Source organism: Nymphaea colorata, chromosome 7 (assembly GCF_008831285.2).
Source record: "Nymphaea colorata isolate Beijing-Zhang1983 chromosome 7, ASM883128v2, whole genome shotgun sequence".
Classification (NCBI taxonomy): Eukaryota; Viridiplantae; Streptophyta; class Magnoliopsida; order Nymphaeales; family Nymphaeaceae; genus Nymphaea; species Nymphaea colorata.
The window spans coordinates 6,887,897-6,906,075 of NC_045144.1; the positions used below are offsets into that span (position 1 = coordinate 6,887,897).

General features: G+C 36.8%; 1 protein-coding gene across 7 annotated transcripts; it reads left to right on the forward strand.

Annotated features, from left to right (window-relative positions):
- Positions 1 to 1,467: 1,467 nt before the first annotated feature.
- LOC116258013 (RHOMBOID-like protein 12, mitochondrial) lies at positions 1,468 to 10,836 on the forward strand. Of its 7 annotated transcripts, XR_004173561.2 has the most exons (10): positions 1,469 to 1,872; positions 3,230 to 3,350; positions 5,578 to 5,697; positions 6,642 to 6,752; positions 7,067 to 7,105; positions 8,664 to 8,768; positions 8,846 to 8,887; positions 9,212 to 9,322; positions 9,953 to 10,047; positions 10,161 to 10,450. XR_004173561.2 is itself a non-coding variant. In XM_031635070.2 (9 exons), exons 1-8 carry the CDS (start codon positions 1,538 to 1,540, stop codon positions 9,299 to 9,301), a joined length of 963 nt encoding a protein of 320 aa, XP_031490930.1. In that variant the 5' UTR covers positions 1,469 to 1,537; the 3' UTR covers positions 9,302 to 9,322; positions 10,491 to 10,836. The 7 variants fall into 7 exon arrangements, 3 of the variants coding, with proteins under 3 accessions (XP_031490931.1, XP_031490930.1, XP_031490928.1); XR_004173564.2 differs by having other exon boundaries at positions 1,468 to 1,872; positions 9,161 to 9,322; positions 9,953 to 10,450; XR_007573948.1 differs by lacking the exons at positions 9,953 to 10,047; positions 10,161 to 10,450 and adding an exon at positions 9,559 to 9,885 and having other exon boundaries at positions 9,212 to 9,465.
- Positions 10,837 to 18,179: the final 7,343 nt, after the last annotated feature.

Sequence of the window (18,179 nt, forward strand, 5' to 3'; positions counted from 1 at the left end):
TCTCTCTCTCTCTCTCTCATATATATATATATATATATATATCCTTCACATACACACATGCATAGCGGTTCAGCAAGATGCTTGGTTTAGGTTGGCGTCGGGTGAAAGCTCTCATTCCTTAATCGTTAAGTTGCCTTGGATTGCATGCAAGCTGGAGCAGAGATATATGGTATCTCTAGTGAAGAGAGACTCCACTGGACTCTGCCACTAAGCCCAACTCATTGTCTATCTCTCCATAGGAAAGAACAAATCCACAATGCAACTATATGTTAGAAAATTTTGTTCCGACTATCCCTGCACAATATTTCTTCTTGTTCATAGTCAGCCTAAGCTGAGCATGCTTTTCTATGAAATGTTCCACGTACTAACTCACACTTAGATGTGAATGGTTTATATTTGAATCCATTATGGAAAAAAACCCAAGTCCATTTAGTTAAATTTGTGGCCCGATGATGGACATGATTGATACTATGGCTATATAACGTAGTGGTTGGCATATACATGTTGTCACATGAACATCTATTTTCTACCCTCGCAGAATTATTGCAATTTCCTTGAAAGGAGACTCTTGGATGTGGATGAGAACAATGATGGAGAAAGCAAAGAGAGCGATGAGGTGGAAAGGAGGGATATGAAAACGACGACTGTAATTTCCAGCATATGCAGGATGAAATATGTTCCACTACTAAGTAGGGAAAATGCATAGAGGAGAGACAAATATATGTGGGAAATACCTATCCATATTGAATTGTGGATTCATCAATGATACAACATGAAGCTTTTCATGAACGGTTCACCATTGTCATCCCTGCTTAGGATGGCAATATCTTCTTCAGATATCCAACCAAACCGATCCGAAAAATTGGATATGGAAAAAAATTTACTATCCAATTGAGAAATAAGATTGAATTCAGATTTAATAAATGACATTCGATCAGATTCAGATTCAAATAGACATAAATTTTCGATCGGGTCGGATACAGATTCAGATTGGACAAATATTCTATATCTAATGCTATTAAAATTTGAAAATTGGCAAAATCCGGTTTAAAATTCGAATTTAGATATAAATATAAAAATTAGATTGAGATTGTAAAATTGGATTTTGGATTCGGATTTAAATATGACTTATTTATTCGAATTCAAATTCGAATCAGAATTTGAATCCGAAATATGTGAATATTAAGGATATATCCAATCTGAATTGATCCGTTGAAATCCCTATCTCAAAGTACCTCGCTCGGATGAATTATCCACGACAATTTTTTCATCCATGGTTCTCCAAGAAATATTATCTACGGAAATGTTATCTACGGAGAAAGTATGCCAACGTGGAGCGAAAAGAAGAGCGAGTTCGAGAAGCGATATTTCCGTAAATACCCCTACCTCTGGAACCTGTACGTGGGAGAAGAAGAGGGGTTCTCTCGTCATTGGGGAACGAAAAGAGGGAAAAAATTCGATTTCAAGAGAAGTAAGAGTCGACTTCAGCTTCTCTTTCGTCTTCTCCTTCGTCGGAAGCCAAAGAGCAAGAGGAAAAATGAAGAGGCTTGTTCTCGCTGGAACCCTGAAGCGTGTTGGGAAGTCGTCGTCGGAAGTTCTGCTCTTCCGGAACTATCTGTCTCCGAGTCCCGCGGATATCCGGGTTTCTCCCGGTAACTTTCCGCCTCTTCTGGCCAGAACCGATGGGATCTCTGGGGCCATCTCTAGGAATTTCGCCGGCTTTCGCCCACATAATCCTAGCCCCGCTTCTGGATTCTCCTTTTCCGGCAGGTTTCTGAAGGACGGGATCCCGGCGGCGGTAGTTCGCTCCTTTGGAGTGAGTTCATCGAGGTCTTTCATGAGTCGAGCATATGGATCCTGGAGAAATTATCGGTAATGTAGTAAAAGCATTTTCTTGATCTTTGGTGTTCTTTCAGTAGTTCAGTTATTCTGAGTATTTGAGTTCTTTTTCCTAATGTAGGTTTTTACGGTGTTATAGAGGGTGTAAAACTAGCTAAAAATTTTTCTACAAACATTTAGCATTATCGAATTTATTTGCCGAGTAAATAATCATACGAGGTGAATCACATAAGCGACGAGGAGGATGAAACAGCTATAGCTGATCTCATAAAATAAGTAGATGTAACGGCCTATGTATCGGAATTGCATTAATGTCTGGCTCCCTAGGTTATTTCGTCACTGAATCTGAATTTCGTCTGGTTTTCTTGTAACACGACCAATATAAGTAAAGCTGGGGAGTTGGTTTCAACTTTCTGCCTGAGGTCACTAAATATTTTTGGTGGTTTTGTGGCTAAGAAGTATAATTTGATGGCATTGGGTTTTATTTCTATAAATTCCTTACATTCAACGACGACCAGGATGTGAACTTTCCAAATCCGTATGAAAGGAACAAAAAGAAAGCCAGATTTTAGGTGTGGCCGGTGAAGTTCTTCCCATGTGCCTTTGAAATTGATTGCCATGGAAATTAAGTTTAGGTATGTCGGGTATGTGCAAAGAACACTTAGATCCATTCGGAATTTGTGTAAAATTATGGGGAAGTTACTGCTGCAGCCTCTTTTGAGAACCATCAGATTTTTAAGGTAATGTCGTATAATCAAGAACTAAAAAAATCAGATTATGTGGGCAACATGTTGGCTGTAGTTGAGCTTTCCGTGAGCACCTACTTACGGGTGATATTGCACAATCGCTTCCTGGAATTGGTAGTGCTTCTACAAATGTTTGTGTCTCAATTGTTGTTGTCAGTATGGTTTCTCTTCATAGCAGTTGATGGGCAACCAACATTTGATGATTTTCAGCTACGGCAAATTACATCTCTTGTATCTTCGCATGGGTGGAGAATTTCACAGGCACTGCATAGTATTCGTGGTCATCAACAAAAATTTGTTTGTGTAACTATCAAACAGATGAAATTTTCCAAGTTATATAAACTTCTAATTATTCTGACGGTTTCTAACAAAAGGTGCGACTGCAGCAAATGGTTTCTGGAAAGCTAGAAGCTATCTTTAAAGTTTTCACAGAAACAGCTATGACTGATGGTTCTTTTTATTTATTGTGCTTTTGTAAAATGTGGAACAGGCTAAATTGGCATTTTTTTTCCATTTTTTATAAGTGAAAATTCAGAACAAGCCAAGATGGTACAGCGATTTGTTTTTAAAACCTTTATCTGTTTTAAGTTACCTTCACCTTACACTGGGTTTTTTCTTCTTAAGCATTTTTCTAATTGTTCCAGGGGTTCAACCATCTTGTCATTTGACACTGGAGGAGCTGCTGTAGGACTAATTGCTGCCAATGTTGCTGTTTATTTTTTATGGCGGATCATGGGTCCTGATTTTATGAAGAATAATTTCATGGTAGCCTTTGTACTTTGTAGTGCTTTACTACCACCATCATCATGCTTTCATGCACATTTTGTCACAAACATTTGTTTCCGAAAGTTTCATGAAGAATCTTTTGTCAACCCAATCAAATAGTTAGGTAAGGAAATCTTGGGAATGATAATGGGTGACTAGTTAACACAATTTGGATTTGACTTGGTAGCAATTAATCGCCGGCCACCTAGAAACTTGCTACATGGTGTTTTTTTTTGGTGGATTGCCATAAGACCAAGCTTTTCTGTTCATGAGTTCATTCTCTTTATGTAACTTACTGTAGGCTAAAAATCTTAGAGGAGAAGTCCCTTGGACCAGTCACAATCAGTAAGTTGTCAGTCCAAGGCAAAGTTACAACTTACAAATATGGGTAATATAAACAAAAATTAGGTGGGAGGCCGAAGTAACGACTGAGACACCTTAAGATTCTAACAAGCAGGAACAATTTAACAAAAGGGAATGGAAGAAGAAATGCTTTTCCACTACAGGAAAAAGTGAGATCCTTCAAAAGCATTTTTTTGCCCTTCCAAAATGCAGTTTTTGGGAACCGTGCTTCTCTACCTTCTACTGTTCCCCAAATGTCCTTGACTCCTTGCTACTTCAAGCGCAAGTGTTTTCAGCTTTTGTTATAAAAGTGAGACTATTACAATATGAAATGAAGATACAAAGGAAGTTAACTTCCTTTCATGTCAGACAGCTTCCTCTATGAAAAATTTATCTATTCCAGATATTGTGTTGTTAGCTTGCTTAGGTTCTAAATTTCTAATCTGGGATGCCTGCACGATTCCAAGAAGACACTAGACAAGAGGGGAAGAGGTATTTGGGAAATGTCCCCTAATTCAAGGGGAATGTCATGCACTTAATCCAAAAATCTACGAAAGATCATGACACCCCTCTAGCAATGGCTGCAATGCTGCAAGGGATTTATATACATGGGAGTCAGGTTGGGGGTCGACTGACTGAAGTCACTGAACTTCAACTAGGCTTAAAGATGGTCCAGACCAAGCCCAAAAGAGGGAAGGAATCAGGGGCTCACACCCTAACACTTACATTATTAACCTCTAAGGCCCTAGGGCTAATAACCACCTCCTTCAAATCACCTTGTCCTCGAGGTGACAATGATGGAAATTGGTTCTATTATTCTGTATGTTCTTTGCTTCTTGCTGAGTGGCTTTAGCATTTTCTGCATTGACACACTCAATCAACCATTCTGTGGCCAATCTACTACCACCTTTCTCCAAACCAGGCCAAGTCAGTGGAAGGGTTCTTTTTGGTCCTACATGGCTTCTGAGATGCTTTGTAGCCAAAAGCACTAGATGCACAGTCAGTGCTGTGCAAGCAAACTATTGCTTCGAAAATGCCCTGAGAAGATGCTACCTCAATCACTTGCAAGGGCATCCCATGGAACTTGCGAACATTCTCCTGAATGTTTTGGTGTTGTATAGGTGCAATAAACTTATAAAATTGGTATATTTTGACAGTCAATTCACCATGACCTGGATGCCTGATTGACCTTTTGGTTTGAGTGTACCCTCCACAAAATCCAAGCAAGCATCATTCTAGACATTGTCAGAAATACATATAAGTTGCAACAGGCTGAGGGCTTTAAAGTTTCATATTTGTGATGCTAGCAAATGCCACACCTTGCTGGACATATGGATGAACCTTCTTTTCAATGCTTGACCTGTAGACGAGTGATTTCAACCTTCTATAACTTCTCCCTAGACCTGCATGCCCCCTCCTTGGAGACATAAAAATTCTTTAAAATATCTGGAATTAATGTTGCTGGATACATATGCCCTTTACAATATCTTATTTGCTCTGGCACACAATAATTGAGCACACTGTGAAGCTATTGCAGAAATCTCTCTTTAAGTTGCTTGATGTCTATAGGTTGCTTCTTTTTGCCTATGACCTGTTCCCATAAGTGTAGCTGGAATGCATGCATTGCTAAGCGTTAGTACATTCTCACTTTCTAGAAGAAAGTGTAAGCTGCAGCTTAAGTAATGTTAATGTTTCTAACTACAGAATGCAGTCTAAAGTATATTGACAAGTTTTAATGAAATTGTCTGTAAGCATAGTCTTATTCCTGTGTCTTTTATCAATCTATTTTGATTTCCTGCATAATATAACATGGAGTTTGTGCTTTTTATGGTGAGTGTGTAGTTGCCTTCAAAATATTGTTCTTGTTTTTTGGGTCTACCCACAGATTTCAGTGGAGAACTTGAGGAATGGTCGCTTGCATACATTGGTGACTTCTGCTTTCAGTCATGTAGAGCTTGGGCACCTTTTTTCAAACATGATAGGCCTTTACTTTTTTGGCACATCAGTAAGACCTTAAACCTCCACTTGATTTTTAGTTCTGCTTTCTGTTTTTGTAGTTCCAAAGTGTCATGCGTCCTTCCATATCCAACAATTGCTAGAAAGAGCTAAAAAGAAGATTATAGGCCTCTATTGTAAATAGTTAAATCTTGTTGGAAATCAATTACATAGTGGTATGTATTATTGTAAGTAATATGTATTAATTCCTATTGTAGTGGATAACCCTGCTTATTGGTTGATATTCAATTGCTGTCTCCATAAACCATTAAATGACATTTAGTATGTAGGTCCAACTAAATTTTTACTAAATTGAGTTATTTGTACCTAAATTGAGTTGGCATGTGAATCCAAGAGTATCCCAACGGGAGGTCCATCACACCAAAGAATGATTGAAAAAGTACACTTTTGCTGCTTTTGCATCTCAATGGAGACATGGCAGTGATAGTGATCGCATAATAAAGACATTTTTGCTGATTTTTTCCCTATTTCTTCAAACAAGAGAAATGCTTTTAATCAAATGGGAAACCAGCATTTTGAATTGAGGTACTTTATCAACTAAGGATGAATGAATTTGGTTATAACTTGTGCTCCTCTTTGCTCACTCTTACTATCATTAAGTACTATGATTAGAACCATGGATGAAGAAATGCAGTTGAGGAAAAGATACTGTCTTCCATGTGTCTTTTTTTATACAAATTACCTTCAAGTATGAAGCTCCTGTTTTCTCAAACCATGACCTAGAAAACTTGTTTTTTCTTTTGTAATGATTCTTGGTAAAGAATTGATTACTGGGAATATTATCTATCTAAAGAGCATCACAGTACTAGTTTCAACAAGTTACTGGAAGTTTTCTCAATTTTCTGTTAGTAAATTTAATGTATGTTCTCCTTATCTTAGTGATGCTGCCAGCAATCATTTGCTGACATTTTGTTTTCCTTTTATCTTGATCAGATTGAAAGATTGCTTGGACCTAGGTTTCTGCTGAACCTCTATATAGCAGGTGCTGTCTGTGGCTCAGTGTGCTTTTTGGCTCACAAATTCTTCATGGTTCGAAACTCCAAGGTATTCACATGAGCATGGGACAATTTATGTGCCATCCTCAATCAGTGTTTAAGTTTTCCAACTAGGAGAAAGGAGGTCTCAATTAGCCAAGTGTCTTGGCAACATAAATTATAGAAGTCATGTAGCTTTGCGATAGCCCAGCTATGCTCCAGAGACCAGAATGAATCTGGTTTGCTCGTGTACATCTTATCCTGTTATATGATGCTTAAAATGGTGCTACATGGGCTTCAATCTACATTTATGTTTTAAAAATCTAAGTAGTTTTACCATTGTGACAGCCTTTTTATCTGATCCATCTTTATTTGTCTTTTCAGGGCATATCATCAAAATATTGGAGATATACTACTGGACTGGTAATTTTCTCAGTCTCTACTTCAAAGTTCAAAATGCATAAAGGGATCCCTGTTGGCATCAAGAGAAAAGGGAACTAGTTGTTTGACATTGCTATTAGCTGAGAGTTAGGAAGTGGCATATGCATTTAACACAAGACCATTAATTACTTTAGCTGCAGCCATAGCCAGGCATAGTTGAGTGTGCTCTTGACACTACTGCTTCCTTGGAGACCCTCTGATCTGGGGCTTCTTGAGTGATTTCCTGTCTGCACCTTTGTTCCGCCAGATGGCAACAGTAGATCAGTGAACTTGGCTCAATGATTAGAGCTTCACGCTCTAAACCCCATGGAAGAACGCAGCGAAAGCAAAATTGAATGATGAACAACAAAAGAATGAACGAAGAAAACTCATGAATCTTAATCAAGGTAATTTAATCTTAACAAGGAACTAATTACAAAGGGGAAAATGTGACCCTTAAATAGGGTCTCAAGTACCGAAGCAGTTTAGATCTTACAATAAATCTGGATCCAAATAAATAGACACTAAATGAGTAAATGAACGCCTCATAAAAGAAAAAGCTAAAATAACTAAACAAATCCAACAAATCCTCTAGTGCGTCAGAACTGCAGTTTGATTTTCAGTTGGAGAAAAACCTGGTTTTGATTCTTTTGAAATTCCCAGACTCGCAGTCAAGGATCTACATGCAGTCATTTATTGTCCTGATTAAAAAGCTTTTCAACTAGTCACACTTGGATGTGGCTAGTCTACTTTGTGTCAGATTGAATTCACAATCTAAATATTTTCCAATAGGAGGATCTCACACTAGCAAATAGCACTGATTAAAGTGAAGTGAACAAGCAATAGACAAAGCAGTTGAAATTTGTGATGAAGTCTAAAATCTAAATGTTAGTAATGTGAGTGTAGGTGCTGTATATGTGAGTGTGTGTAAAGTGAGCTTGTATGTACATGGTACATACATAAAAGATGCTTATGTAATTCAGTTGGAGTATTACATCGAAAACTGACATTCCAAATACTTCTGTTCTCGGTCAGCTCAGGTGCAGCAACCTATTTTGGGGAGTGGGACATACCTCTAAATGTTCTTATTGAAATCTTCATCCTAAATACATATTAATAGTAACATCAGTTTATGTATAGCTCATGCTGGTCTATGTCCGTTATTTCTCTTATTCTGATGCAATTGATGTAGACATGATGTTGGGATTTGGGTTTCACAAAATGATGCATCCTCATTTTTTCAGCAGTTCTATGACCAAGAAGGCTAATTCTGCCTGAATTGTTTAGCTTAACTGCTAAGCCATGCCACATGTACATGGTGGATATGAGTGGGGATGTCCTAGACTAGAATACAGCATTTTAGACACATGGCCATTATATTATTATCTCCAGTAGTTTTTGAATAGTTGGACACAGATCTTTTATGATTTGAATATAAACACTTATTTGCTTTCTGTTCTTCAAAAGATAAATTCAGTCAAGTGCAGGGTCATACTGTATCTATTTCACAAGCAGCAGAGGGCATGGTTTCTTTCTAAGCTGCATATCTTTTTGTCTACAGGGAGCTAGTGGGTCCGTCAATGCTATCATCCTACTCGACATATTTCTCTTTCCTCGGGCCGTGCATTATATTCAATTTGTTATTCCAGTACCTGCAATGCTTCTGGTTAGCAAGCACACAAGCTTATGTTTGGATGAAGATTGCATTTATTAGTCATTAAAGTTCAATGTGTTGTTTTCCAGGGAGCTTTCTTGATTGGCGGTGACCTATTGAGAGTTTATCAGGTAAAGATGCATTTCACTGTTGCCTGCACTAAGAAAGTAAAATTATCTTTTTCCCCATAAACAAGAAGGTGCACACATGTACACACATGCTCATGACACAGGGTGCTTTACAAGTATCTTGTTGCTAATGCTGCTTCTTATTCTATGAAGTATGAACATTCTTGTAAACAAATCTCTCACTCTGTGTGTGTGTGTGTGTGTGCACATTTGTGATTTGTGTACATGTGCTTGCTTTGGCATGTACTGGGTACTGATTTACCTTTGTTTATGCAGTTTCCACAGATAAGTGTTCCTTTGAAGCTTTTCTCATATGTTGATTGACAGGGAGATCCTCACATATCGGGCTCAGCACACCTTGGTGGTGCTCTAGTTGCTGCATTAGCATGGGCAAGGATCAGGAAGCGCTGGTTTTGAATTGATATTTCCTTTTTTCTGGTAAGTGTTGTTTCATATTAAACCACGATACCATAATCTTAACATTCATTTTGGTGTGAGAGGATAAAGAGGGTGGTCACAAAGCACTCAGGCAACTAGCAAAAAGTTGAAGCCTAGAAATGTCCACTTATCCTTGAGCTCAGGTACAAGCCTGCTTTCTCACAGTGGTTATGCTGTTATTGTGAGCAAGTAGTTCTGGAGTATTTTAGCTGATCCCAACAGCCACTGTGCTATAGCAGGCCAATCTACAGTAAAGTAATGCTGTTACTGTGAGCAAGTACTTGTGAAGTATTTGAAATTTTGAGTTGATCCCAACAGTCAATCTGATGTAGCACACCAATCTACGCTATGGCAACTGAAGCTGCGCAGACAGATCTGAGTCACATTTACTTACCAAAACCAGGCCCATTAATGTTCACCTGAACATTTATCTCATTTTCATTTTCTTTGTTGGTTAGCACTTGTTAATTTCTAGACAATTGACTCTGTGTGTAGCTGGAGAACTCGTGCTTATGTAGCATGGCTTTTATATGGAGCATAACCAAAACAAATGGCTTAAACCATTTTCTTCATTATAAGAGCAGAAAAACTGACCTTTCTAAAGCTAGGAGCCTCGTTTCCTTTTGCCAGATTGTTGGACATGCATCCTTTCTTTTGGCTGGACTTGGATAAAATCATGATCAATTTGGGTGAAATCTGAAGGTTTTGTGCGGTCCTGACGAAAGGTTCTTGGCTTCAGTTCTCCTGTACTCCAGAACAGATCCAGTTCCCACTTTTTCTATCTTTATTTTCTTTTTCTATGCTAACATCATTTTATCTGCATTGGCATTGATCACAGCTGTAGATTGGAGTGCTTCTATCTTGTTTCATTCCTCTATTTTTGGTTTTTGAGGGCTAACCATCCAGTTTGATGCAACACATTTACGTAAACTTGCTGACAGAATACGAGAATTTTCAGTCCTCCGTTTTGTAAATCATGTTCTATATTATACCTTTGAATATTATGATGTTGATATGCAAGGGATACTCGTTTGTACTTTGTACCCATAAGTGAAACAGTCTTTACTTGCATTAGCAATTAACTTGCCTTCCAAAAAACTGAAATACACTGAAAGATTCTTGTTTTAAGTTTCTTAATATTTCTGCCTTGTTTGTTTCTGTGTCTTAGGCTTTTCTGTGAACTGATTGATACCGTTCTCTGGAGTAATCATGCCAGACTCAGGCCTACGCACAGACCTGATCAGAACCCTCGCAGACCTAGCAATGGCTGGGCTCAACTAAAACGCCCTTGCACTTCCACGTAAGTTTGCGTCCTCATGCCTGGCTGTTCTGTGTCACGGGTATGTCTACTGGATTGCTACACCCGGATAGCATCCACGCAGTCTATTCTGCATAGCTTATCCAAGTACTGACTTGATTCAGCTCATTTTAGTTCAGTATATTTCATCTAAGCAACCTAAAAGCTACGTTTGAGATTGAAACAATCCAATATTGACTATGTATGCATGATAACAACTCTTCGACAACCGTAGCAACTCTCTCTTTCTTCGACTGCATTAAATTAAGAGATTGCATTTCATGCACAGAGGGCCAGGGGTGTCTCAACTCTCAGGCTTTGTTTCTAACGTTGTTAGGATCTGATGTTTTGTTGCATAATAACTAGATCTTGTCTTCTAAACATGACAACTAACCACAATGCTATCTCTCATATGTGTGTGTGTGTGTGTGTACACACACACACACATGATAATAGACAGATCAAAACCACAATATTACCTTTTACCCAAATTTCCAAAATTATAACATATACATCATAGGTTAACATAAAGATGGGTAGGTCCCAACAAGAATGCAAGAGCATCATGAAAGCCAAACTAATGGTGTATGAATTTCAACAAAGAAAGCTGATATGGGTCCAAGTGGACAAAAGGGTGGACAAAAGAGAAAGAAAGATAACAGAATGAAAAGGAAAGGTAGCAAATGAGTCTTATCTTATATGATCTTTCAAGTTCTTGAAAATTGGTGCTGAGTACTTTTCAGCCGAAATCGCCACTTGAATGCTGAAACTGTTGAATTATTTGCAATGTCCCTGTTAAAAATCAAAAGGTGGTTGTACGACTCTGGAAATTCTTGTAAATGGACAAACAAGTTGGAGAGATGAAGGCTATGTGATGTGATGAAGACTGCAAGATCTAGTAGAGTGGTTCAAGGGAAGAGACAAACAGTTCAAGCTTGGACAAAAAAATAACATCATAGTCAAATTTCTTTTACTTACATCCTTGAAAAAGAGAGCCATTCCATGATTGCAAAATTGACGTTCATGAAAAGGATGCCACAAGAGAGCCATTTTGTGATTGCAAATTTGGCACTCTCCAGAGCATGGTGGAGTCAGTTCTCAGCATTATTTAGCAAACAAGAGGTGATTAGGAGTCAGAACGAGCATGCTCTATGGTCCCCGAAAGAATCTTGCTCGCTTTTCATTTAATCTGGTCATAGATGTCTTTGGTGTCGCTAATTATGCTTCAGATTAGAATGATTTAATGAAAAAACAAACATTAATTCGTATAATCAAGTACTTTTTTTAGTACTATGATATTACTAGCGAAACAATGAAGGTTTTTTTTTTGTTAATGTTTGGAACTTGCTAGATGGATGTGCAAAAGCCTCTGCAAGCTATCAAGAAAGCAGTTTCTTCCACTCAATATTTCCTTTGACACAGATGCACGAAGCAAAACTACGTAGTCGTTTAAATATTTGCTCCTTCCAGGCTAAGTTTTAGTGCGATATAGGTAACGAACGATGAGAGAGATTTAGAACAGCCCGAAATATTATTTTGAACGTATGCCCATTCATAAATTATTTGAAACACAATGTTGTCCTGTAGATGTAAGATAAATGTAAATATACAGTTTGCCGCACAAGCCATGGTGGTAGAGTATTATAGTCACACACAAGCAAGTTCAAACAGATCCGAGTCCGGTTCACTCTATATATCTTTTCTTTCCCGAAGTTTGAGTTTTCAAATTGGTTGTCAACTTGGGAACACAAACAAGAGTTTAGAGTATGTTTGATTCTATTCCCAAAATTTCAGGATGGTAGAATGCGGTACTCTTAGAATATGGGGTTCCAAACGCAATCAAACACGATGTTGGGGCTGCAAATGGCTCCGATGGTGAGATGTTCTATAATACACTTTTTTAACTCGAGTGTCGTACAACACTCTTTGTAGTATAAATAAGTAGCACCATGTGAATCGAAATACAATCAAACATCGTAAACACGATGTTGGGGGTGCAAATGGGCCTGTCTAGGGATAACTAAACATGTGGAGTTCAATATATGTGTGGAACAGTAAAGGAGAGAACCATTAGAACATATTCAATCCATTTGCAACCTTCGAAAAGGTTGTCCAGAACATGATTGAGGAAGGCATGTGCAGTTTTGAACTGTTACAGCGATCGTGGGCGCAATAGATGCAGACCTGTATTGTCCGGTCATGCTTTCCAGGGCGGATCATAATTTATTCATATGAAAGAAAGATTGGTTAATGACGAGAATAAGAAGCTTCAGTCACATCATCGCACCTGACTCAACCATGTGCCGACCAAATTCTCAGACAAGGTTGTTTCTTCGATCTTTTTCATTTTTCAGAGATGTCGCTTTGACAAAAATAAAGCAAATTATGCGGTCGATAATATGTCTTATATATATATATATATATATATATATATATATATATATATATATATATATATATATATATATATATAAGAACACATGAAAGGGATGTGATCTTCTCTAAACCATGCAAGGAAAGGAAGAAAAAGTACGTAAAACATAGATTTCGTCAATAGTGCTTGGTGATCTACGGTGCAGCCATTTCCTGCAAAAGTTAACTTTATCAGGCCAAGTTTTTGGAGGTCTCACCAAATGGCCTCAACTTGGGACGCTCTAAATTGCTGACAGACGACATGAACAACACCAGAATATCATCAATATTTAAGTTAATGGCTTTGTGCTTAGTGGATGGAAGAAGCAAATTATATTGCCAGTAGTGTGATTGCTTACATGATCAGCTTCTTAATCCACTGAAGCAATTGCTTCTAATGTGTCAGCAACGTTTGAAAATCGTCATTTTTAAATGTGAATAAAACCACTTCCTGTGTGCTAGATAAACAGAAAAACGACAAGCATTTTCAGCATTCTCCAAACAAATCCAACCATGAAATAGCCTGTCTAGGCGACTGTAAATCTTTATTAGAAACATCATTTAAGCAGCAAGACTATATAAATTTTATCCGTAGTCACAAATAACGTTTGGAGTTTTAAACGGTGAGGTTTTTCTTGGGTATAATATGACAGATTTGAAAAAAAAGAAAAAGAAAAAATGCTTTTTTTAAATTAAAAAAAAAAACTAAAAAAAGGAAAAAATAAAATAAGTGAAAAAATAATAACACAAACATCAAATGATAAGGAGATTTCCAACAAATAAAAATAAAAAATGAAAAAAAAAACTGTTTGGCATTAAAAAAGTGAAAAAAATGAAAAAAAAGTGGGAAAAACGTATTAAAACGTATTTTTTTAACGTTTTTTTCAAAAAAAAGTGTTTTTTTAGTTTTAAATAGCATTTCATTTTCTCATGTTTTTTTCTCGTTTTTTTTCGAAAATGACGTGTTTTTTGTGACTATGAATTTTTATCCAACTTAGGATATGTTAGAACAGAACCTGTAACATGGTTTTAGTATCAGATCTATATAGATTTTTAACGCTTTCTGATGACTTGTTAATATGAATCGTAGCCACAGAAAACACGTTTTATTCATGTTTTATTCACATTCTTCATGGTTTTCCTCCCTTTTTTTCATTTTTTATATTTTCACAGTTTTGTATTGTTTTTTCCGGTGTTTAGTTACCAGATATTTATTTTCATCCATTCATGGCCACCTTTATTTTTCTTGTCGAAAGATTAGTTGTTTTAAAATTTTCGGAATTTTTCTCTTTTTTTTCATCAAAAAACAACTTTTTTCATTTTATATTCATACTAAACGTCACCGTTTAAAACCCAAAACAGTATTTGTGGTTATGAATTATAAGCCCGTTTTTGTATGCATGTTACATGACAGTGGGTCTAACTGTAGGTATTTGATGCAATTCAGGTGACTACTTAACATTAAATACAAATCCAGGATCCTGCAAATACAAGTGGTGGAATTACTCAGCACATAATATTAAGCAAATCTGCGGGCAATAATTCTCTATGGTTCAACATCAAGCAACCTGCTGCTTTTCGCCTCAATGATTTGTAAGACCATTAATTCTCAATCCATTTCACATATGAAAATCAAAGTTGGTAGACGCTGATCTCATTGAAAACATTAAAATTAGTCATCCACATTACAGATGTGGCTGCTTCTTTAACAGAGTTTGAAGCAAACCACTGGATTACTGAAATTACAAGGCAGTTTTCTTGCGTATTGAGACTTCGGAACATTTATGATTGTTTAATTATTATGGATGACTTTATGATTGGTGGGACTATAATATTCTCGTGGTGTAATATATAAAAGGATAATATGACAAACGGTCAACTTTTTTTTTTGTTCTTATTTCAAAGAAACATCAAAAGAAAGAGGGGCGTATTAAGGCTTGAATATGATGATGTGGTGAAAGTTTTATTAGGCATAAAATTTATCAAGGGGGTCATTCATATTTGAAACATGATTAATTTACGAAAAACAACAGCATTCTCTCGTATTGTTTTGTGTTGATGTTAGACCCATCGAGAACTATTTATCATGACTACCAGATTAATATCCTACTTTCGTGAAGCAAAATGATATTTGAGTATGAGATCATGGAAGTTAAACGCTCTTATTTAGTGGGGAAATCCCAATCAGACTGTCGATATTTTGCAAATGAAGACAACGACTCAAAAATATGATGTAGAAGAACAGTTTATGCCTTTCATATATTAAATAAATCTGTTTCCAGTTTCCACCCAATTAGCACCAATTTAATACAGTTATCGCCCAATGAATAAGACAAATTATATATATTTCAATGCACAAAAAATGAAGCAGTCCAATTAAAATAATCCAACAAAAAAGATAAACACAGTAACTTTAACATAAAATAAGAAATAACTATAGTAGAGAATATGAAATGTTTATAATAGCCCAACAGTTGCCAATAATCAAACAAATTGCAGATAAAAGGGGGAAAAAATCATCTAACAATGAGTGATAACCATTTAACAACAAAACTCTTTTCAGTTTGCTCTAATCTTTATATAAAAAAAGTAAATATTAATAATATGGAAAGCAAAAATGGTCAAGTTAAAAACTCTTTCCTCTTTCTTTCTCATTCCCTTTTTCCTCTGTTGCACTTAAATGTTTAGAAGAAGATCAGGAGCACCGCTTCTCTCTTTGTGTTTCAAAAAGGAAAACCCTCAAAGGAATGACTGCCACTGTGCCCACCCCCCTTCCCCCTTTTGAGGCTTCCTTTTCAAATTTGGCCGGTTTAGTACCAAAAATAATTGTGCACTTAAAGAGGCAAGTATAGTACTATAGGCCATGAACTGCATGCCTTTGTTGAGTTTAATCTATGCTATGTACAGCTGTCATCAGAGAATACGAATGAAAGCGCAACAGTTGAATTACAATGTTAAAGAAAATAATTTGCATCCAACTAGTCTCAAAACAGAGAAAAAATATAGAAGGCTCTTAATATTAAATGAACATCGAGCAATGAAAGGAAAAGAGAGAAAAAAAAACAAATTGTTCTCCATGTATTGTAAGAAAGTCTACCAACAAAAAGTTGTCTATTTAGAACTGGAAAACAAGAACTGCTTAATTAAGGAGTACCCAGAAACATATCTGACTTACTTGTCACAACTGAGAATCAGATTCAAATTCTTCAGTGTTTTACTAACTAACAAAATGTTACCACTGAAGTGACATCATGTTTATCTTTTGCCCTATTAAGCTATCAAAGCAAGTAGTCTTGGATTAACGACATGATGTATGGAGCTTTCAACCATGTCAGACATTAACGTGACAAGTTTAACTGTTGGCCCAACTACGCATGGGATCCTATAATATTCATTCTACAGCATTCACCATACGAAAAAGATTCTGAACCGCTCTATTTGTTTGTCAAAAGGACAAATAATTGCCAGCCAGCCATGGTTTCTAATGGCCATTTTTGTCTCCAACGTTGAAGGTAAAGGAAAATAGTCCTTTGTTGACAGGAAAAGCAGTCCAACCTTGCATATTCTTTCTCTTGCTTCCAATCTTAAGCCTATGAATAAGATTACAAAGACTCATCCCAAATGTTAATATTTGTCCAGACGAGGAGTTTGCGCTCTTCATTTAGCTTTGGTTGCTATTGTAGAGTTTTTTACGCTTCACGTTTATCTTTATCTCTGCCAGTTGATGCCTATTCACATATCCTGGTGTTGCATCTAAAAACATATATGGAAAAAATAAAATAAAAAAATCCTCCGTTTCAGGGTGACAGACCATAGTGCCGAGCCACGTAAAGACCTCTATGCATGATTTTTGTGTGTTGCACTCTGGTGTAACTTATTGTGTTGATACCATATGACATAAAACAGAGTTGGGTTTTTCCTTTCCCATGTTCAATATCCACTAGATTATGGTGGAACAACTAAGCAATAGTGGTAGGATTTGTATGCATGGCAACACAACTCAGACCACCCAGGTAAGCATACAAACCCAGATTTACAATTACCAAAGTCAATATTCCACTAAATGTTGCACCAGCTCCAAGAAGCATAGCGTAGCTGGTTGGCATGAGTTTGAGCTAATGATACGTCCTTAGTTTGATTTTCGTAAGTACTACTCGTTTGGGCTGTCAGCGACATTCAAGTTGAAGGGTACCAGTTTTACTGCAGACCACCCAAGTGACAAAGCACCCATGGATTCCGGGGCAGGGGGGAAAGAGGTTGCCTTGCCTCTTGCGAACCACCACTAGCACCCAATCACTATTTGGTTTGGGCTATAAAGAAATTAAATGTAAATTTTAAAAAATTTCACTTGTCTAATATAAAAATTTTGAAAATGATATTTCGGTCATTGTCAAAATTTAGAAACTTTAATTCAGCAAAATTTCTGCCTTTGCCCCTAGTTCTTAAGCGGCAAATCTCGGCCAAGGTGTATGCATGAGAAGAAATAAGTATTGTGAAATAGAAATTCTATATTCGTGCAAATGACTCTGTTGATAGATCCTGCTAAACATATGCTAGTACTGTTTGTGACAGAGGCTAGTTCAAACTCAATATCTTGGTAAGGCAAGATAAAATTTGGTCATCTAGTCAAGTTATGACCAAACATAGCATCGTACGTCACTACCACTTGTGAGCTAATTTGGATTAGACGTACCGAAAATAAATGAAAAATGACATTGCTACAAAAACTATACATCTACAGTTAATCAAATTACTATTCATAGTATAGCTAACACACTTTTTCATGGATAGATCATGAAGCATATTGAAATCAATTCTCATCAGTTTCTAAATAGTAAAATTGCTATATAGTCTGCACAGGAAGTGATAGCGACGATCAATCGATTGATGTATTCGCAGAAGTCAAAAAAGAAGCACGGATGCAACAAATTCTAGACAAATTCGATTTCGACGAAGTCTACCACCCTCAACTTGAAGGGATTATTGCAAGATAAAGCATTGTCGTGACAAGATTCTCATCGCATCACGTCCTTTATCAAGGGCAAGCGTTATATATTAACAATTTATTAATGTTAACAATGTTGACTTTATGGGATCATGTTTCCCGTGGTTCCTTCTTCTGATCAAATTGCATTTCTCTGGAGTTTC